The sequence below is a fragment of the Oryx dammah genome, unplaced genomic scaffold (assembly GCF_014754425.2).
Source record: "Oryx dammah isolate SB20612 unplaced genomic scaffold, SCBI_Odam_1.1 HiC_scaffold_3, whole genome shotgun sequence".
Taxonomy (NCBI): Eukaryota; Metazoa; Chordata; class Mammalia; order Artiodactyla; family Bovidae; genus Oryx; species Oryx dammah.
This window is the reverse complement of record NW_024070187.1, coordinates 109,747,929-109,767,347: the sequence shown is the minus strand read 5'-3', so window position 1 is coordinate 109,767,347 and position 19,419 is coordinate 109,747,929. Positions and strand designations below refer to the sequence as shown.

Sequence of the window (19,419 nt, the reverse complement as noted above, 5' to 3'; positions counted from 1 at the left end):
ACTCCAGCTGACCCATATTTAACTGAGTTTCTGTGTTAACCACCACCATTTTTCACTCTCCCTATACAAGTTGCTTGCCTTCTACACAATTACTAGGCTACTTTCTAGGATACCCAAGAGCTTCCATTTTTACTCATTTGGTTCTTTATTTACCTATTCTTAAGTAGGTGTAGGCCTATCCTTTTTGCTTTAATTATACCCTTTCATTAAATTGGATGCATGAAAAAAGAAAAACTTTTTTCCTGTGAAAGCTAAGTTGAAGTTTTGGGTAAAAACGACCAAGGTGAGTCACTTTAAAAATGTTGCTGAGTTTGATATTGGTAGGTCAGTTGTCAAAGGCCTTGGAAAACCATAGAAATTTAGACATATTTCTTTACTTAGACAACTTCTCAGTCCACTTCAAAGAAGCTGTCTCTCAGACTAGCCCCGATTTCTCCCATCTTGGATCCTCCCCTTATCCATCCAATCACCATGTCATTTCTGCTCTCCTCTCCGGCAAGACTCCTAGGGAGAGCTGACTATTTACAATTTCAGGTTCCTCTCTTCCCTGCTTCTTCAGTCCATTATGACAGGCTTTCCCCGTGACCGCTCCTCTAAAACCCATCTTGTCGAGTCATTGATCCACTGGTCCATTTTCAGCTTTCATCTTGTTTAGCCAGTCAGAACCACTTGAAGAAGACAATGAACACTTCCTCCACGTGAAACTTCGGCTTGAATTTCTACGCACAGTTGACTTTCACATTCGTATCTTCAGCCCAGAACTCTCCCCAGTACCCTCACTCATAGCAGCCAGCGTCTTATTCAGTGTCTGGACTTCAGTGGCAATGGACAAAGCTAATATGTACGGAACCAAACTGGTGGTTCCTGGCCCAACTTGCTTCACCCAGTCTTTCCCTTGTTAATATAGAGAAATGCCTTTTTCTGGTAACTCAGCCCACAAACCTCAGAGTTTTATTATTTTTATTCTTTTTTTTCTAGCATCCTATATTCAAGCCCATAGCAAATCACATGAAATCTGTTTTCAGAATATATCCAGAATATGTCCCCTTCTCACCCCCATCCATCAAGACCAAATCTGCAATCACTTCTCACCTGAGCAACTACAGGAACTTCTGCATGGCTTCCATGATCCTTCCTACAATCTATTCTCAACCCAGCAATCAGAGGGGTCCCTTTAATACGGTGTCAGACAGTTGTACACCACTATTCATCAGTCTATATATCACTATTCATCACTAGTGGGATGCAGCCTATATCCTAAGGACCAAAAGAATCATAACACTATTTAAACATTTTGCTAATAACAATAATATACATATAATTATTTAATTATTTCATATATACATATGAAATAAAGTACATGATTATGTTAATGCTGTTAGGATCCAAGATGAACAGTAAATAGGACATTTTTTATGGATCTAAGTAAAAGCATTTTGACAGAAAAGAAAGGAAACATCCATTTTACAGCTCCTATGGAAATAATCTGGAGAAGGCAATGGCACCCCACTCCAGTACTCTTGCCTGGAAAATCCCATGGATGGAGGAGCCTGGTAGGCTGCAGTCCATGGGGTCACTAAGAGTCAGACACGACTGAGCGACTTCACTTTCACTTTTCACTTTCCTGCACTGGAGAAGGAAATGGCAACCCACTCCAGTGTTCTTGCCTGGAGAATCCGAGGGACGGGGGAGCCTGGTGGGCTGCCGTCTATGGGGTCACACAGAGTCGGACACGACTGAAGCGGCTTAGCAGTAGCAGTATGGAAATAATCAATCTTGGCAACAATCATCAAATGCTGCTAAACTAATTCAATGAAAAGTTGTTGTGGAACTTTATAATGAATGAAATAGGCGGTTAATGGCCAATTTTGTTAACGCCCCTAAATGAAAGACAACGTGACATTATGTGTCTCCTGAGGTGATGCCCAAGGAATTCTACAGCTCCCTCTATGAAGCATTCCTGACCACTCCCAAATCTAATCTGACTCTAAGCTAGCTCTCTGTCTGCAGATCATACAGGGGCAGGAGATGTAAGAGGCGTGGGTTCAATCCCTGAGTCCAGAAGATCCCCTGGAGGAGGGCACGGCAACCCACTCCAGTGTTCTTGTCTGGAAAATCCCATGGGTGGAGGAGCCTGATGGACTACAGTCCATGGGGTCACAAAGAGCTGGAAACAGCTGAGCGACTGGGCCCGCTCACCACAGGGACTAGAGAAAAGTCGTGTCCACAGTCGTGTCCAACTCTTTGCGACCCCATGGACTGTAGCCTACCAGGCTTTTCAGTCCATGGAATTTTCCAGGCAAGAATACTGGAGTGGGTTGCCATTTCCTTCTCCAGGGGATCTTCCCGACCCAGGGATCGAAACAGGGTCTCCCGCATTGCAGGCGGATGCTTTACCATCTGAGCCACCAGGGCCGCCCACAGGGACTAGAGGAGAACGTAAAATAAAACCAGGAGCCAAACCCAGCAGGTGGGAAATTCTACAAGGCAAATCACCAAATCTCTTCAACAGAGTAACAGGCTCTTAAAAATGATTATAATTTAAAGGACACTAATAATCCATTCTTGAAGATACTTAGAGGATACTTCAGATGGCTGAATGCAGTGAGTGAATCTTTACTTGAACAAATCAATTATAAAACTACATGATTTTTAAGAAAATCATAGAAAACTGAATGCAAGTTGGATATTGGATAACACTGAAAAAATGCTCTTTATTTTGTTACATGAGAGTATGGTATTACATGGGTTTGAATTTTTTAAATGTTATTTTTCATTCAAGATTCAGACTGAAGTATTTACAGACAAAATAATGTGAAGTCTGGAATTTGCTTTAAAGAAAGTGCTTTAGGGCTATGGTCCCCAAACTTTTTGGCACTCGGGACGGGTTTCATGGAAGACAATTTTTCCATGCACAGGGGTGCGAGTGGGGTGGTTTCAGGACGATTTGAGTCAATTACATTTATTGTGCATTTTGTCTTTTATTATTACATCAGCTCCACTTCAGATTATCTGGCATTAGATCCCAAAAGTTGAGGACCTCTGCCTTAGGGGGAAAAAATGTGAGAAGACAAATTAAAGAAGAATAGCAGGATGTTGATAATTTTTGAGATTGAGTAATGGGTGATTGCAGCCATGAAATTAAAAGACGCTTACTCCTTGGAAGGAAAGTTATGACCAACCTAGATAGTATATTCAAAAGCAGAGACATTACTTTGCCAACAAAAGTCCGTCTAGTCAAGGCTATGGTTTTTCCAGTGGTCATGTATGGATGTGAGAGTTGGACTGTGAAGAAAGCTGAGCACCAAAGAATTGATGCTTTTGAACCATGGTGTTGGAGAAGATTCTTGAGAGTCCCTTGGACTGCAAGAAGATCCAACCAGTCCATTCTGAAGGAGATCAGTCCTGGGTGTTCTTTGGAAGGAATGATGTTAAAGCTGAAACTCCAGTACTTTGGCCACCTCACTGGGGGCAGGACGAAGAGGGGACGACAGAGGATGAGATGGCTGGATGGCATCACTGACTCGAAGGACCTGAGTTTGAGTGAACTCTGGGAGTTTGTGATGGACAGGGAGGCCTGGCGTGCTGCGATTCATGGGGTCTCGAAGAGTTAGACACGACTGAGCGACTGAACTGAACTGAGTGCACTTAAGCATCCGTATCTGAAAGTGAAGGGAAAGAATATCCCCAGGTGGAATAAATAATATTTTACACTTATCTACTAATAAGCAACGTGATTCTGCTGCAGAATTACAAATAGACATCATCTCTCGGGACTATTCTAACCAACTGCTAGCATCTATCTATACAGCAGGCTGAGGTTGAACCCAGGCTCACCTCCACGTGCTGTGATCAGTCGGGAGTGGCTTCCAGGGACCCAAGATTAGTGTGCTTGGTATGAACCACATCCTTCCTGACCCAGTTCCAAGAGATGATGGTTCAAGACGTGAGATAAACCACAAAGACTATGGCTGTTAACTAGCACAGGCGTGGTACTCTGCTGCCTCACCTGCAGAAATTTGTAATATGTCCCAAAGCACAAACATTAGGACCTTGCCTCACTAAATGGAGACCTGTGACCTCACCCAGCGGCCTAATGACTCACCTTTGAGATGATGGAGGAGGACACCTCCATCTGGAGACAGCAGAAACGCTAACACACTGGGAACGGGTTGCCTCTGGCCTCGGACTTGCTTAGAACACCCTCTTTTGGAAACCATTGAATGGGACAGGGCCAGGCTACACAGTCAGTTCAAAAGCCAGTTCTACCATTTAGCCAGCTCCGACCGTGGGAAAAGCACTCCCTGTTTCTGTTTCCTCCTCGTTTGAATGGGCCTGATGATTCCAAGGGTGGAAAGAGATGAGTTTCGGTCCTCACTCTGCTGGGTACTAACTTCAAGATTGTCTTCATGCACTGATACAGTCACAGAGAGCCCGGGGCTCAGAACGACTGCACTTAAGAGTTTAATGCTCTGAAGTCGCTGTCTGGAAACTTTTAAAAATTTTACCTTTGCTTTTGTGTTTCTACAAGAGAAGCCCAATAGGACACTGGAAGGGGCACCAGGGCCTTGAAGTTTGGCTTACATATGGTTCCCCATCCGCTGCTTCTCCACCTCCCTGGGGCAGGGTCTTGCCTATGAGGACCCTTCCTCGCTCTGCCCACCAGCAGGAGGGTCCAGTGGAGTCAGGCACCCCTTCCCTGTGTACCAAGTTGTGGGGAGAAATCCGGCACCTGTGAGGGTCTGAACTCTCCCTGCCAGTAACCCCCATGCTCAAAGAGACCCTGCAACCAGGAAAGGTTAATTTTGAATTTCTGCTGGATCTGTTTCTGTGACTGGAACCCTCATCTTGCCTGTTTTGTTATTATCTGCGTGCACAGTGGCCGGCCCCAGGGAGATGAGCTGAGCCGCCCACCTGTGAAGGTCTGCAAGGAAGTGAAACTAACACAACCCCCTGCCTGACTTGCCATTGTGGAGAACATTTGTAAGGACTGAATAGTCTTTTTATTTAGTTTCCTCACCTCCCTGCATCTCTGATCCATTAAAGAACCTGGCTTCCAGGCCTCACAATATGGTTCTTCTGAGGTGCTAGCCTGCCATCTTCTCTGTCGGCAGCCTCCCAAATAAAGTCCTGATTGCAGGGCCTCGTCTCGGATTCATTGCGGTGAGCTTGGACTCGGTAACAACCCGACTTCCAAGAGCAGGCAAAGACCACCTGGCAGGGCTTCCCTGATGGGCCAGTGGTTAAGAATCCGCCTGCCAATGCAGAAGAAATGACCTCCATCCTTGGTCTGGGAAGATCCCACACGCTGGGGGGCAACTAAACCCGTTTTCCACAACTCCTGAGCCAGCACTCGGGAGCTCATGGTCCCTGACAGGAGAAGCCACCGCAACGAGAAGCCCTGGCACCAAACTAGAGAGGAGCCTCCTCTGGCTGCAGCTAGAGAAAGCCCATGTGTAGCAACCAAGACCCAGCACAGCAAAAAAAATCACATAAAATAATAATGATAAACCAACATGTCTGACTCTGTGCGACCCCATGGACTGCACCCTGCCAGGCTCCTCTGTCCATGGGATTCTCCAGGCAAGAATACTGGAGTGGGTCTCTGTGCCCTCCTCCAGGGGATCTTCCCGACCCAGGGATGGAACCCATGTCTCTTACGTCTCCTGCGTCGACGGGAAGTTCCTTACCACCAGTGCCACCTAGGAAGCTCAAGACCGCAGAATAAAAGGAAATCTTCCTCCCGCTTTTTGAACAATGAGCAAGTCATCTTTATTTGTTCAAGGACCCCACAAGTTACCTTGCAAGCTCTAATTGTCGGAAATCACTCAATCATTTATAATAACTGTCTCGGCTCCATCCCTACAATGTGTGTCCTGAGACTTCCCCGAAAGGATGCGGGATAAAGCTCCTAGTGGCTGCAGACAGCCCACACACATGGATTCCCAATCTTTATCCCCTCGAAATTTCTAAACAGGCTTTTGGCAGCTGTTTTCCAGGGGTTTTTCCCTCCAAAGAGGAAGGGAGGAAGCAGAGAGGCCGTGAGTGCTCATTGTAGTACTGAATAAAGGTTTTCTTTATTCATGGCCACTTCCTTGGGTTATTAATAATGATACCAGGGAGGGAGCTTGGGCGGCAGACAGCTGCAAACAGCACCGACCTTTCTAAGAACAACATCAGAAGCAAAGAGGTCACTTCCAGGCCAACCTCTCTCCTTCTCTCTCTCCTCTGTTTCTGTCCTCTCTCACTCAGCTGTCTAATGGGCTCCCAGAGCATGCAATTAACCCCTCCTTCTAGAAGATTCTACCCACCCCCAGCTACCTTTACCCAGATATCCTGGGAGCACCCCAAGCCCCATGGGCCCCACACTCAGCTTATTTGCATATGTACTCCACTCCACCCTTCCTTCCACAGATAACTCAGCTCTAGGGTTTGACTTCCCTCTTCGTAACCATAGCAGCAGCTCGGACCCTTGTCTCACTTTCCAATTCAGTCAGTCTCACCTGAGACTCTCTGGCCACTGGTCCCAGCCTCAGAAGCCCAGAAGGAAAGATAGGCTTGAAGGAAGCCTGATAATCACAGAGAGCGCACGGGTGAACCCAAGGCCCTGTGGTGCGCTGATAAAGTTCAGGGTCTAACTGGGAAGAAGGACGATGAGCAGGTGGCTGTTCCATCACCGCAAAGGAAAACCACATGGCCATTCTGTCCCATGCAAGGACGGTCACCCTCTCACAGTCTCGTGTGCTGAGAAAGTTCAGGTTGTACACGGGCCGACATGACCCTCTAACCAGCGAGATCCTCGCGAGGGCCCACAGCCGTCAAAGAGTTTTGGTCCACGGATTGGCCAATCTGCCGCAAGCAGTGGCATCTTATCTGTCTCCCAGACTTTGTTCACCAGGGTGAATACACACTCTTGGAAACAGCCTTTTGTGGAAACCCTACCGTTAAGGGAAGACTTCATGCATGACCTCTTTCGTCAAGCCCTTCCTGATTCAGCTGCTCCAGGTGGGTTCAGTTTGCTGAATCTTGGTGGTGCTGCTGTGACCTTTGGTACATGGCAATTCATGTACCGATATTTTCTCGTTTGATGGGTACCTGAGTACATCCCACACGGCCCTGGAGAATCCAGCAAAGGGCTAATAGCAGAGAAGTGGCCCCTCCCTGCTCAGGGCCCCTCTTGTCTGGGTACAACCCTCTTAGCTGCTGAACATCGCACTGTCCCGCGTTACTGTTTCCAGGCCAGTCCTCCTAAACCTGCCTTGCAGGACCCAGAGAGCAGGACTCATGTTCTCTTCCTTCCTGAATCCTCCATGTCTCGCCCCAGCTACACACACACATACACAGAAGCCTTAACTAAGAGTTTGTATGAATCTGCTATTGGGTACAGTTTTTTGCTCATACATTTTATGGGAAGTGGAAGTTGAAGAAATGCTAAAGTCATTAAAATGGGAGGCATGGGGAAGTAAAAATGAAGCGCTGGCCCTGAGAAATCTTATTGGAAATTTTGAAAAGGAAAGAGAAGCTAAAACAAATGATGAACTAGAGATAAAGGCATCAGAAAAGACAGTGGATGCGGTCACAGAAGGGATCATTAGCAGTTGGGAAAAGATCAAAGAAGAATCTTCTCTGATTAAGGCTCTCATTGCTTATGTATCAACAAGCACGGTGTGGACTTCAGCAGGTTCAATTCAGTAAGCACGGATTAAGACTCTATAAAGTGATGAAGGACATGCTGGACCACAGGGAATGCAGAGATGAATTAAACAGCCCCTCTCCATCCAAGGGGAATGGCAACCAACTCCAGTAGTCTTGCCTGAAAAATCCCATGGACAGAGGAGCCTGGTGGGCTACAGTCCACAGGGTCACAAAAAGTTGGACACGGCAGCGTGAGCAAGCAAACAAGGCCCCCAGCCAGGACCCTAGCTTGTCTCAGGACAGGGACAAAAATAATCCTTTATTATGATTTTGTTCATTTCTATTATTTGTAATATACTGGCTTATATATTGTTGTTATTTAGTCACTAAGTCATGTCTAACTCTTTTGCAACCCCATGGACTGTAGCCCACCAGGCTCCTCTGTCCATGGGATTTCCCAGGCAGGAATACTGGAGAGGGTTGCTATTTTCTTCTCCAGGGGAATCTTCCCAGAACAGGATCCAGCCCATGTCTTCTGCATTCTAGGCGGATTCTTCGCCACTGAGCCACCTGTAGCCCCTGCTAGCTTGTACATCACTCATTTAATCCAGCTAAATATTTTTGCTTATTATATCCCAGGCACTTTTTTAGATCCTCAAGATATATCCCTCAACAGAATGTCTCTAGACTAAATGACCGTATATTTCATGAAGCATCTGCTAGATTTTTAACATTTTAAAATCTAGTTTTTTTTTTTAAAGCAATAAAGTAGAAAGAGATGTAACAGAAGAACAAAAGAGATGATAAAGAACATTTAAAAGCTAACATAAAGATACACAAACAGTACAGCTGCCCACAATACCTCCGTCACTCCTGGCATGGGGTGGGCAGTGTTGTTTCTCTGCCTCCCGAATCTGGGTTGAAGGGGCGACTTGACCAGTGTGGAAGTGATGCTGTGCTGGTTACGGCTCTAAAGCTTTAGGAAGGGCTCTTCTGAAAGTTTGGGAACTTGGAAGAAATCCAGCTGCACCACAAAGAGATCGTATGGTGACACCATGAGGTGAAGAGGGGCCCTGAGAAAAATAGAGAAAGCAAGGCCACCACCCCAGCTGACACCACGTGCCATGGCACCATCTTGGAATATCTTTTGGATATTCCAGCCAAGTCAGTCACTCACATGAGTACAGCCCCAGCTGGCACCATGTGAAGCAGGCCATCCAGCTGATCCCAGACAAGCCACTCAAATGGGAAAGATAACAAATGGCTGAGGCTTTAAGTCCCTATGTGTTAGGGTAATTTTTTATGCACCAAAAGATAACCAAAACAGAAAGCACACCTGGAAGAGAGGCATGGCCTAAGGGAAACCTAAAACACATGTTCAGTCCAGTTCAGTCGCTCAGTCGTGTCCGACTCTTTGCGACCCCATGGACTGCAGCACGACAGGCCTCCCTGTCCATCACCAACTCCCAGAGTCCACCCAAACCCATGTCCATTGAGTCGGTGATGCCATCCAACCATCTTATCCTCTGTCATCCCCTTCTCCTCCCGCCTTCAATCTTTCCCAGCATCAGGGTCTTTTCCAATGAGTCAGCTCTTCACATCAAGTGGCCAAAGTATTGGAGTTTCAGCTTCAACATCAGTCCTTCCAATGAATACTCAGGACTGATTTCCTTTAGGATGGACTGGTTGGACCTCCTTGCAGTCCAACATGTGTACAATGGCTCCTTTTCTGTGTCAGCTTGTAGCCCGTGGTACCCAGAGATTTAGTCAGATGCATCTGGATGCATGTTGCATTTAAATGGATGCCCTCTGAGTAAAGCAGGTGACCATCCACGGTCTGTGTGGGCCTCATTCAGTGAGCTGAAAGCCTTAAGAAAAAGACTGACTTCCCCCAGGGAAAAGGGAATTCTGCCAGCAGAGGCCTTCAGATTAGAGCTGCAGCATCAGCTCTTCCCTGGATCTCTAGCCTGCCTGCCCACCCTGAAGATTTTGCCCTGTCAGGCACCAAATCACGTGAGCCAATTCCTCAAACATTATTGACTGGAGGATTTTTGCAGAAACTAATGCCTATGGCCAACGATTTGTTATGCAAGTGAATATTGAATCACAAAGGATTTTATTCTTTTTGTTGGCCTAATAGTCACATCATCTGAATCAGAAGTATATTCTGAAGAACTATCATCTTCTGAGATCCTAGTATTTATGTTGCTTGGACAATCAGAGAAAGTATCTGCATAAAATTCACCGAAAAATGCCTCTTCACTTAAAATTTCATGATGTGTCCTTTTAAAAAATTTTATGGTAATAAACTTGCTGATGATATACATAAGGTTGGAACAAAAACCTAATGGAGCAAAATGTGAATGATAACAACCACAAGGTGTATGAGGAACCCTTGATCAATTTTTAGCTCTAACATCTTAGTACGGTGATGTTAATTGTATCACTCTTAAAAGCACATTGACGTGTCTCTGGTCAATAATATGTTAAATGAGCAATTTCTCTCTCTTTCTCTGCCTCTGTCACTATCTCTCTGTCTCTGTCTCTCTCTCTTCCTGATTACAACGTGGCTTTAGCATTTAGCACTGGGTGACAAGCTACAGTTATTAATAGAAAGGCCTCAAGAAGCCTGTTTGTGAAGGCTGAACAGGCAGGACAGAAATTGTTATTGGAGGCTGGGGAAATGAAATCTGTGCTCTGAAGACCTGTCACCTGCCACAATGGAACTAATAGAAACAGACCTAGTGACCTTAGGGTTTTGGCCATGGAGATTTCCAGGCAGAATGCTGGCAGTGCCAACTCATTTCTTCCATCTGTCTGTGAGAAAGATTCAGGGAGAAAGAAAGAAATAAACCAAAAGAGAACTATTCATTTCTAAGTAGATTCAAGAGCAAGCATTTCCAAGTCAAGATTTGTTAGGTTTGAAATAAAACTGCTTTTCATTCCCAGTCTTTCCTAGTAAAAGAATTTCAAAGCAAGAAATGGCCTCAAGGCAATGATCACATCCAGGGTGCTGCTAATAAAACACATTCACAGGGTCAAGACTTCAGAGGTGTGACTGGAAGGCTCTGAGACATCATGGAGAAGAAGAAACTCAGCATTTCCAGCATTCCGGCTGACACCAGCCTTTCAGCTGACTCCGCCACTGTGCCATTCATGGAAGTGATGTCTGTGCTGTTTGGGATGCTCCAGCTTAGTTAAGCCCCCCAGTGACTTCAGCCCCAGCCGACATCACGAGGAACAGAAGAACCACCTAGCTAAGCCCCATCAATCCTCAGAGTCATGCAAAACAGTACAATGGCTTATGTTTATGTTTTAAGACACTAAGTTTGGGGGTGGTTTGTTACATGGTAATAGATAAGCAAGATACCAATTACAGATCATTTGAAACTGAAGAGTAATAAGGGAAGAGACCTACCATAAGTCTACTGATGGCAGGGGAGTAATAATTATCAGTGCCTAACAAGTCCCTTTACCTAGCACTGCCATATTCTGTCTTCCTCGAGACCCAATTTTACATAGCTGCAATTATTAGACTCATAATTTTTATGATGGTTTTGTTTTGCATGATATTACTTATCACATTTTTATATGTTAGACATAGTTTGAATAAAGTACTGCAGGGATAAGAAGAGCTAGATCAGAGTAGAAATACCAAGTTGAACAGTTCGCATAAATTGCTGCTTTGGCCCACTATAAATGACCAAGGCAGGAGAGAGTAGTCTAGGCAAGAGATGGATGCAAAGGAGGATTGCAGAAATGGTCTCAGCTTTCATCAGGGAAAAGAGGGTATGACTACAAGGGAAATAGCATGCTAGACTTTCAACAACATAGAACGAGGAAGTTATTAATCAAAGAGCCATGACCCCATGACCTTGAAGTTAAAGTCTCTGGGGGAACAGAAAGTAGAAGGGCTACAAGAAAAATAGACAGAGAGAAAGAAAACATCACATATATAATCTACAATATATGAAGAATTTTCATAGAAAGAAATAAACAAGCAACTCAATAGAAATTAACAAGGATCTGAATAGGAAACTCACAGGAAAAAATTATAAATGACCAATGCTGCTGTTGCTGCTGCTGCTGCTAAGTCACTTCAGTCGTGTCCGACTCTGTGCGACCCCATAGATGGCAGCCCACCAGGCTCCCCCATCCCTGGGACCAATAACCATACACAATATGCTAAGAATCATCAACAGTCAGGGAACAATTAGTTGCTATTGTTGTTCTAGTTGCTACTGTTGTTCTAGTCAGCAACGACAAGACTGTGGGAAAGTATGACCTCTGATGGATGGTGATGGGAGTATAAAATGATACAGCTACTTTGGAGGGAATTCAGAAATATTTATCAGATTTTAAAATATGCATAATACTCCCTTTGGCTCAGTAAATCTATCCTATAGAAACACTCCCATACGTACACAAATATATGTTGTTGTTTAGTCTCTAAGTCGTGTTCGACTCTTTACAACCCTATGGATTGTAGGGCCCCAGGCTTCTCTGTCCTTGGGAAGCTCCAAGTAAAGATACTGGAGTGGGTTGCCATTTCCTCCTCGCAGAGATCTTTCTGACCCAGGGATCAAACCTTTGTCTCCTGTGTCTCCTGCATTGTAGATAGATTCTTTACCGCTGAGACACCTGGGTAGCTATATATATATATAAAACAACAATATATATATATATATAACATAATATATATAACAGAAATTATGTATTTGACAAAAATATTCATTGCAGCATGCTTCTCCGCAACCAGCATGGTAGCTTCATGAGAGTGGGCACTTTGTCCTTCACTCCTGTATTATATCTACATCCACCCTGCAGAATGGTGGCTTCCCAAGTGGCTCAGAGAGTAAAGAATCTGCCTGCAATGCAGGAGACCTGGGTTCGAGTCCTTGATTGGGAAGATCCCCTGGAAAAGGAAATGGCAACCCACTCCAGTATTCTTCCCTGGAAAATCCCATGGACAGTGGAGCCTGGCAGGCTATAGTCCATGGGGTGGCAAAGAGTCAGACAGGACTGAGCGACACACACACACACACACACACACACACACACGAAATATTTACATCCACCCTACAGAATACTATTAGCTGTTAGATGGTGCTAGTAGTAAGGAACCTGCCTTCCAATGCAGGAGACATAAGAGATGGGGTTTGATCCCTGTGTCCTTAAGATCCCCTATAGGAGGGCATGGAAATCCAGTCCAGTATTCTTGCCTGAAGAATCCCATGGACAAAGGAGCTTGGCGGGCTACAGTCCACGTGGTCACAAAAGAGTCGGTTATGACTGAAGCGACTTAACCTGCACAACCTCTGTGTAATGACACTGAAACATCTCTGGGACCAATTATAAACTTAAAAATAATAATGATAATTACAGTAGAAAAAATTTTTCATCATTGGAGGATTGATTTAGTGGATTGTGATTTAAATAAATCTAATCTTAGGCACCTACTTTTTTTGTTTTTTGCTTTCACTTTTATTTGGATTTTTTTTTTTTTTTTTTGGTGGCATTTATTCCCAGGCCATAAGTTTTGTTTTTTCAGTTTCTTCTGGGATATCTTTTTCTTTTGTGCAACTTCCTCTTCTGATTTAGGAATAATCTGTTCTTTTTCAGTGAAGATCATTTCAGTGTGGCCAGGAGAACTCATGTATGGGTTGATCTGACCATGAGCTCTGAAAGTCCTGCACCAACAGCAAACGGTTTTTAGAGGTCACCTTTAGGCCGATTACAGCAAAGGAACATCTGTTTTGATGTTGGCCTTGGTCCATGTTTATTATCATTGAAAGATGTCTGTGATATTGCACTTCCCTCAAAAATAGCATGTTGAACGTTTAAAATACATCAGGATCTTTCCTCGTTATTCTCATCATTCCCCCCACGTGGTAGGCACTGCCTTCCATTTCACAGCTGAGAACACTGAAGCTCAAAGAAAGTAATTTGCCCAGAGTTATGCTGTGACAGAGTTGGGATTTGAACCCAGTGGGCAGAGTTCCTGCTCTTAAACTACCCAAGGATAAAGTGACCATATGCTCTGTTTAAGCCCAGCGTAATTATTAATAGTGTCCTCTTTCTTTCCAAAAAGTTCCAGACACAGTCAATGCATTATGGTCCCTCTACCTACAGAACCTACATAGGTAGCAGAGTGTTAAGAGTTCAGTTTCTGGAGCCAAATTTGGGGCAGTTTGCTCAAACTCTCCAATTCAGTTTGCTTATATGTAACATGGATATAGCACTAGTAATGCCTCAGATTGTTATGAAAAGGCTAAATGGTTTGACAGTTTTTAAGTGCCTGGCACACAGGAAGTACCAGATTAATTATTAACCTGTTTATACAAGGTGTGTGTGTATGTGTATTGTGAGATATCTGGAAAGATGTTCAAAAAATAGTAACAGGAGATATCCCCATTAATATTTTAAATATATATATATATACATATACATTCGCCAACGGATGTGTCTTTTTGATATTGTGTGTTTTGAATACTGAGTGTGTATTTAACATTGAGTAGGCGTCCTGACAAGCACTAAAAAGCCACCTGGTCTCTATGGCATCTTGCTTGCTATATGGATGTGAATGTCCTAAAGATGATCAAACAATAGCAATTTAAAGACTATTAAATTAAGTGAAAATAAAATGATCGCTTTTATGATTACCATTTCAGATTGCATATCACTTGATTTGAGCTTCCAGGGCAACTCAGCTGGTAAAGAATCTGCCTGCAATGCAGGAGACCCTGGTTTGATTCTTGGGTGGGAAAGATCCCCTGGAGAAGGGATAGGCTACGCACTCTTATATTCACGGGCTTTCCTGATGGCTCAGATGGTAAAGAATCTGCCTGCAATGTGGGAGACCTGGGTTCAATCCCTGGGTTGGGAAGATCCTCTGGAGGAAGGCATGGCAACCCACTCCAGTATTCTTACTTGAAGAATCCCCATGGACAGGGGAGCCTGGTGGGCTACAGTCCGTGGGGCTGCAAAAGGTCGGACATGAATGAGCGACTAAGCACAGCACATCACTTGATTTAATTGATACGTTAATTGAAATCTAAAGGAATGGCTCAACTTCTACATTTTCTCTCAATTAACTAATTGTAAGCAAAACATTTGAGACCATGGCAATCTTTGGACTAGAACAATTTGCAAATAAGAAACTTCATTGGCTGCGCTAGATCCTGAACTCATGGGCACCCGCAGGGAGGCTGGGGGGCAGGAATGCGGGGGGTCTCTCTGCCCATTTCCTCTGTCCCCAGCCGGGGGTCAGGTGTGTTTGGAGGCAGAACTGATTTGAATCACACAGGTGGATATCGCGGCTAGCCTGCCTGCCTTTGGCAGCCTGGAAAAGGCAACCAGCCAGCACCTTTTTACTTCCCAGCTTATTTTACTTCATGTACAATTTCAAAACTGAGTTTTCCGCGTGAAACAGTGAAAGATGCTCAGTCGTGTACGACTCTTTGCAACCCAATGGACTGTAGCCTGTCAGGCTCCTCTGTCCATGGGATTCTCCAGGCAAGAATATCGGAGTGGGTTGCCATTTCCTTCTCCAGGGGATCTTCCTGACCCAGGGATCGAACCCAAGTCTTCTGCATTGCAGGCAGACTCTTTACCAAGTAAGCTACAAGGGAAGCCCCTAAGCCCTGGTAATGGAAGTCAGGAAATGGGTTCACTTTGGGGAGAGATTAGTGGCTAGCTGGGATAGGGCCGGAGAAACCTTCACAAAAGTTTCCATAGACTGGGTGTTTCCAGGGTCCCTACAGACTCAAAATCAGATGCGCTTTTGCGGCTGTTAGAATCTTAATTTTTAACCTTGCTGTTACTTTGTTTTCTGTCGTTACTGGGAGCTCTGGTCACATTTATTTCAGGGCGCACAAGGAGACTCTCGGGGCTGGTATATTAATGAATGAAATGAATGTCGGTGATCCGGCCCCCCAGACACTGTCCTCCCCCGACCCCAGGCTCCGAAAACCACTTAATACAGTGTTATCTGCAACACTCCGGGGACTTGGGAGGCAAGAGTTGGCGAACAGAAACCCCGCGAAAAGTAGATAATGCCAGCAACTCACCGGCCTCCCGCTGACTTTCCGAACCAGTCGCTGGGCGGTGGGCGCCCAGTGGGGCTGCGGCCCCAAATGGAAGGCCAGGCTCAGGGCGTCTCGAACAAGTTCCACCCGCCGAGAGGACGCGCCAGGAGCCGCGCGCTCCCGGCGGGCTCCCTGGGACCACGACTGCCCGCACCTCTAGCGAGTGGCGCGCGGACTGCCTACGCGGCACCGGCCGGCAGGCTCTCAGCTGACTCGGGACAGTGGACGCCTTGTTGCCAGCAAATCCAGACAGTTGCTGTTCGGCGCGCGGCGTCCAGCTGTGCCCAGCTGTGCCCAGCGCGTCCCGCCGAGCGCCGTCCCCACCCCGCGTGGAGCCCCGCAGGGCGCCTAAGACGCCCACTCACCTGAAATACGACCAGATCTGCTGGGGGTAGGTGTCGCATCGCTCCTGGATGATTTTCTGAAAATCGGCGGTGCTGCCTGTCCCGTGCCACCTGTTGAGCCCGGAGTGGTACCACTTGTAGATTCCGATAGCCCCCCCGGTGATCCCCGCCACCAGGAAGCACAGAAGAAGGCAGTAGCAAAGCTTCATTCTCTGCGTGCAGCAGTCGGCCGTGGGGTCCGATGAGGGTCTCCCGGACCAGCTTGTAGAAGAGGCCGCTGGAGTCCGAGCGGCCGGGGAGGAGAGCGCTAGCCCGGTTCTCAAACTGCACTTCCCCCGATAAGTGCTCGCTCGCCTTTTCTCTCGCTTCCTTTCCCGCTCCTCCCCCCTCCTTCGAAGGGCCTCAGTGGCGATCGCTCAACCAATAAGGATCTCAAGGTCTTAAAAAGCCTACAGCTGTTCACTACCTAGATGGCAAGAGTGAATGTTCACATTTTAGGAATCAACGAACTAAAATGGACTGGATCAGATTGATTATACTCTTTGCAGCCAAAGATGGAGAAGCTCTATACAGTCAGCAAAAACAAGACCGGGAGCTGACTGTGGCTCAGATCATGAGCTCCTTATTGCCAAATTCAGACTTAACTTGAAGAAAGTAGTGAAAACCTCTAGACCATTCAGGTATGACCTAAATCAAGACCCCTACGGTTATACAGTGAAAGTGACAAATAGATTCAAGGAATGAGATCTGATAGGCAGAGTGCCTGAAGAACTATGAACGGAGGTTCATGACATTGTACAGAAGGCAGTGATCAAGACCATTCCCAAGAAAAAGAAATGTAAAAAGGCAAAATGGCTATCTGAAGAGGCCTTACAAATAGCTGTGAAAAGAAGTAAAAGGCAAAGGAGAAAAGGAAAGATATACCCATTTGAATGCAGAATTCCAAAGAATAGCAAGAAGAGATAAGAAAGCCTTCCTCAGTGATCAATGCCAAGAAATAGAGGAAAACAATAGAACGGGAAAGACTAGAGATCTCTTCAAGAAAACTAGAGATCCCAAGGGAACATTTCATGCAAAGATGGGCACATTAAAGGACAGAAATCGTATGGACCTAACAGAAGCAGAAGATATTAAGAAGAGCTGGCAAAAATACACAGAAGAACTATGCCAAAAGATCTTCATGACCCAGATAACCATGATGGTATGATCACTCACCTAGAGCCAGACATCCTGGAATGTGAAGTCAAGTGGGCCTTAGGAAGCATCAGTATGAACAAAGCTAGTGGAGGTGATGGAATTCCAGTGGAGCTAGTTCAAATCCTAAAAGGTGATGCTGTGAAAGTGCTGCACTCAATATGCCAGCAAATTTGGAAAACTCAGCAGTGGCCACAGGACCGGAAAAGGTCAGTTTTCATTCCAATCCCAAAGAAAGGCAATGCCAAAGAATGCTCAAACTACCGCACAATTGCACTCATCTCACACACTAGCAAAGTAATGCTCAAAATTATTCAAGCCAGGCTTCAAAAGTACCTGAACCGTGAACTTCCAGATGTTCAAGCTGGATTTAGAAAAGGCAGAGAAACGAGAGATCAAACTGCCAATGCGTGTTGGATCATAGAAAAAGCAAGAAAATTCCAGAAAAACATCTATTTCTCCTTTATTGACTATGCCAAAGCCTTTGACTGTGTGGATCATAATAAACTGTGGAAAATTCTGAAAGAGATGGGAACACCAGACCACCTGACCTGACTCCTGAGAATTCTGTATGCAGGTCAAAAAGCAACAGTTAGAACTGGACATGGTACAACAGACAGGTTCCAAATCGGGAAAGGAGTGTGTCAAGGCTGTATATTGTCACCCTGCTTATTTAACTTATATGCAGAGTACATCATGAGAAACACGGGGCTGGAAGAAACACAAGCTGGAATCAATATTTCCAGGAGAAATATCAATAACCTCAGATACGCAAATGACACCACCCTATGGCAGAAAGTGAAGAAGAACTAAAGAGCCTCTTGATGAAAGTGAAAGAAGAGAGTGAAAAAGTTGGCCTAAAGCTCAACATTCAGAAAACAAGATCATGGCATCTGGTCCCATCACTTCATGGCAGATAGATGGGGAAACAGTAGAAACAGTGACAGATTTTATTCTGAGGGGCTCCAAAATCACTGCAGATGGTGATTGCAGCCATGAAATTACAAGATGCTTGCTCTTTGGAAAAAAAGTTATGACCAACCTAGACAGCATATTAACAAACAGAGATATTACTTTGCCAACAAAGGTCCATCTAGTCAAGGCTATGGTTTTTCCAGTGGTCATGTGTGGATGTGAGAGTTGAACTGTAAAGGAAGCTGAGTGCTGAAGAATTGATGCTTTTGAACTGTGGTGCTAAATATTCATTGGAAGGAATGAATGGCCAATACTTTGGCCACCTGATGTGAAGAAAAGACCCTGATGCTGGGAAAGATTGAGGGCAGCAGGAGAAGGGGACAACAGATGATGAGATGGTTGGATGGCATCCCTGTCTCAGTGGACATGAGTTTGAGTAAGCTCTGGGAGGGAAGGGCCAGGGAATGGACAGGGAATGGACAGGGAAGCCTGGCTGCTACAGTCCATGAGGTCTCAAAGAATCGGCCGCGACTGAACTGAACTGAACTGAACTGTTCACTTCTTGAGCAGAGGGAGCCAGGCTCCTCATCTCTAGGGAGAAGCCACCGTTTTGTCTTTATTTGTTTTTCAGTTGCTCAGTCGCAATTCTTTGAGATCGCATGGACTGCAGCCCACCAGGCTCCGCTGTCCATGGATTTTTCTAGGCAAGAACACTGGAGTGGGTTGCCATTTCCTTTTTCTGGAGAATCTTCTCCACCCAGGGATCAAACCAGCATCTTCTGCATTGGCAGGCGGATTGTTTACCACTTAGCCACCTGGGAAGCCCTTGACCTTACTTGGCAGACACTCAAAGAGCAGACAGTATAACTTTATACACCTTGGTTGGCTCCCTTTCCCAAGCTGCACCTTACACTTAAGCCACACCTGCTTCCTGGAGATTATCAAAGCGACTGTCTGCCTCCCTACCTGTGTACATGCAATGCCCACCTCTGCTTAGCACCTTGAGAAACACCTGCTCAGCCTCCTGTAAAGGTTCTGCTTCAGCCTTCTCTCCAGCGGCATCAGTGTAAGTTTTGGCTGAGTAATGTGGGGTAAGTTACTTGACCTCTCTGTGCTTCAGATGTAAAGTGGGCACCGTAGTCATACTTACTTTACGGGGTTGTTATGAGGATTGAGTGAGCTCAGAATTACCAAGGGCTTCCCTGCTGGCTCAGATGGTAAAGAATCTGCCTGCAATGTGGGAC

General features: G+C 45.5%; 1 protein-coding gene across 1 annotated transcript in view; it reads right to left on the bottom strand.

Moving 5' to 3' along the window:
* The window catches only part of CD38 (CD38 molecule), a 56,391-nt gene extending 37,240 nt beyond the window's left edge, over positions 1–19,151 (bottom strand). The window contains exons 1-2 of the mRNA XM_040237338.1: positions 19,142–19,151; positions 16,088–16,481 (exon numbers count right to left, since the gene is read on the bottom strand). Coding sequence (XP_040093272.1) covers positions 16,088–16,481; positions 19,142–19,151 — 404 coding nt within the window. The remainder of the gene's footprint in view (positions 1–16,087; positions 16,482–19,141) is intronic.
* Between the last annotated feature and the right edge of the window lie 268 nt (positions 19,152–19,419).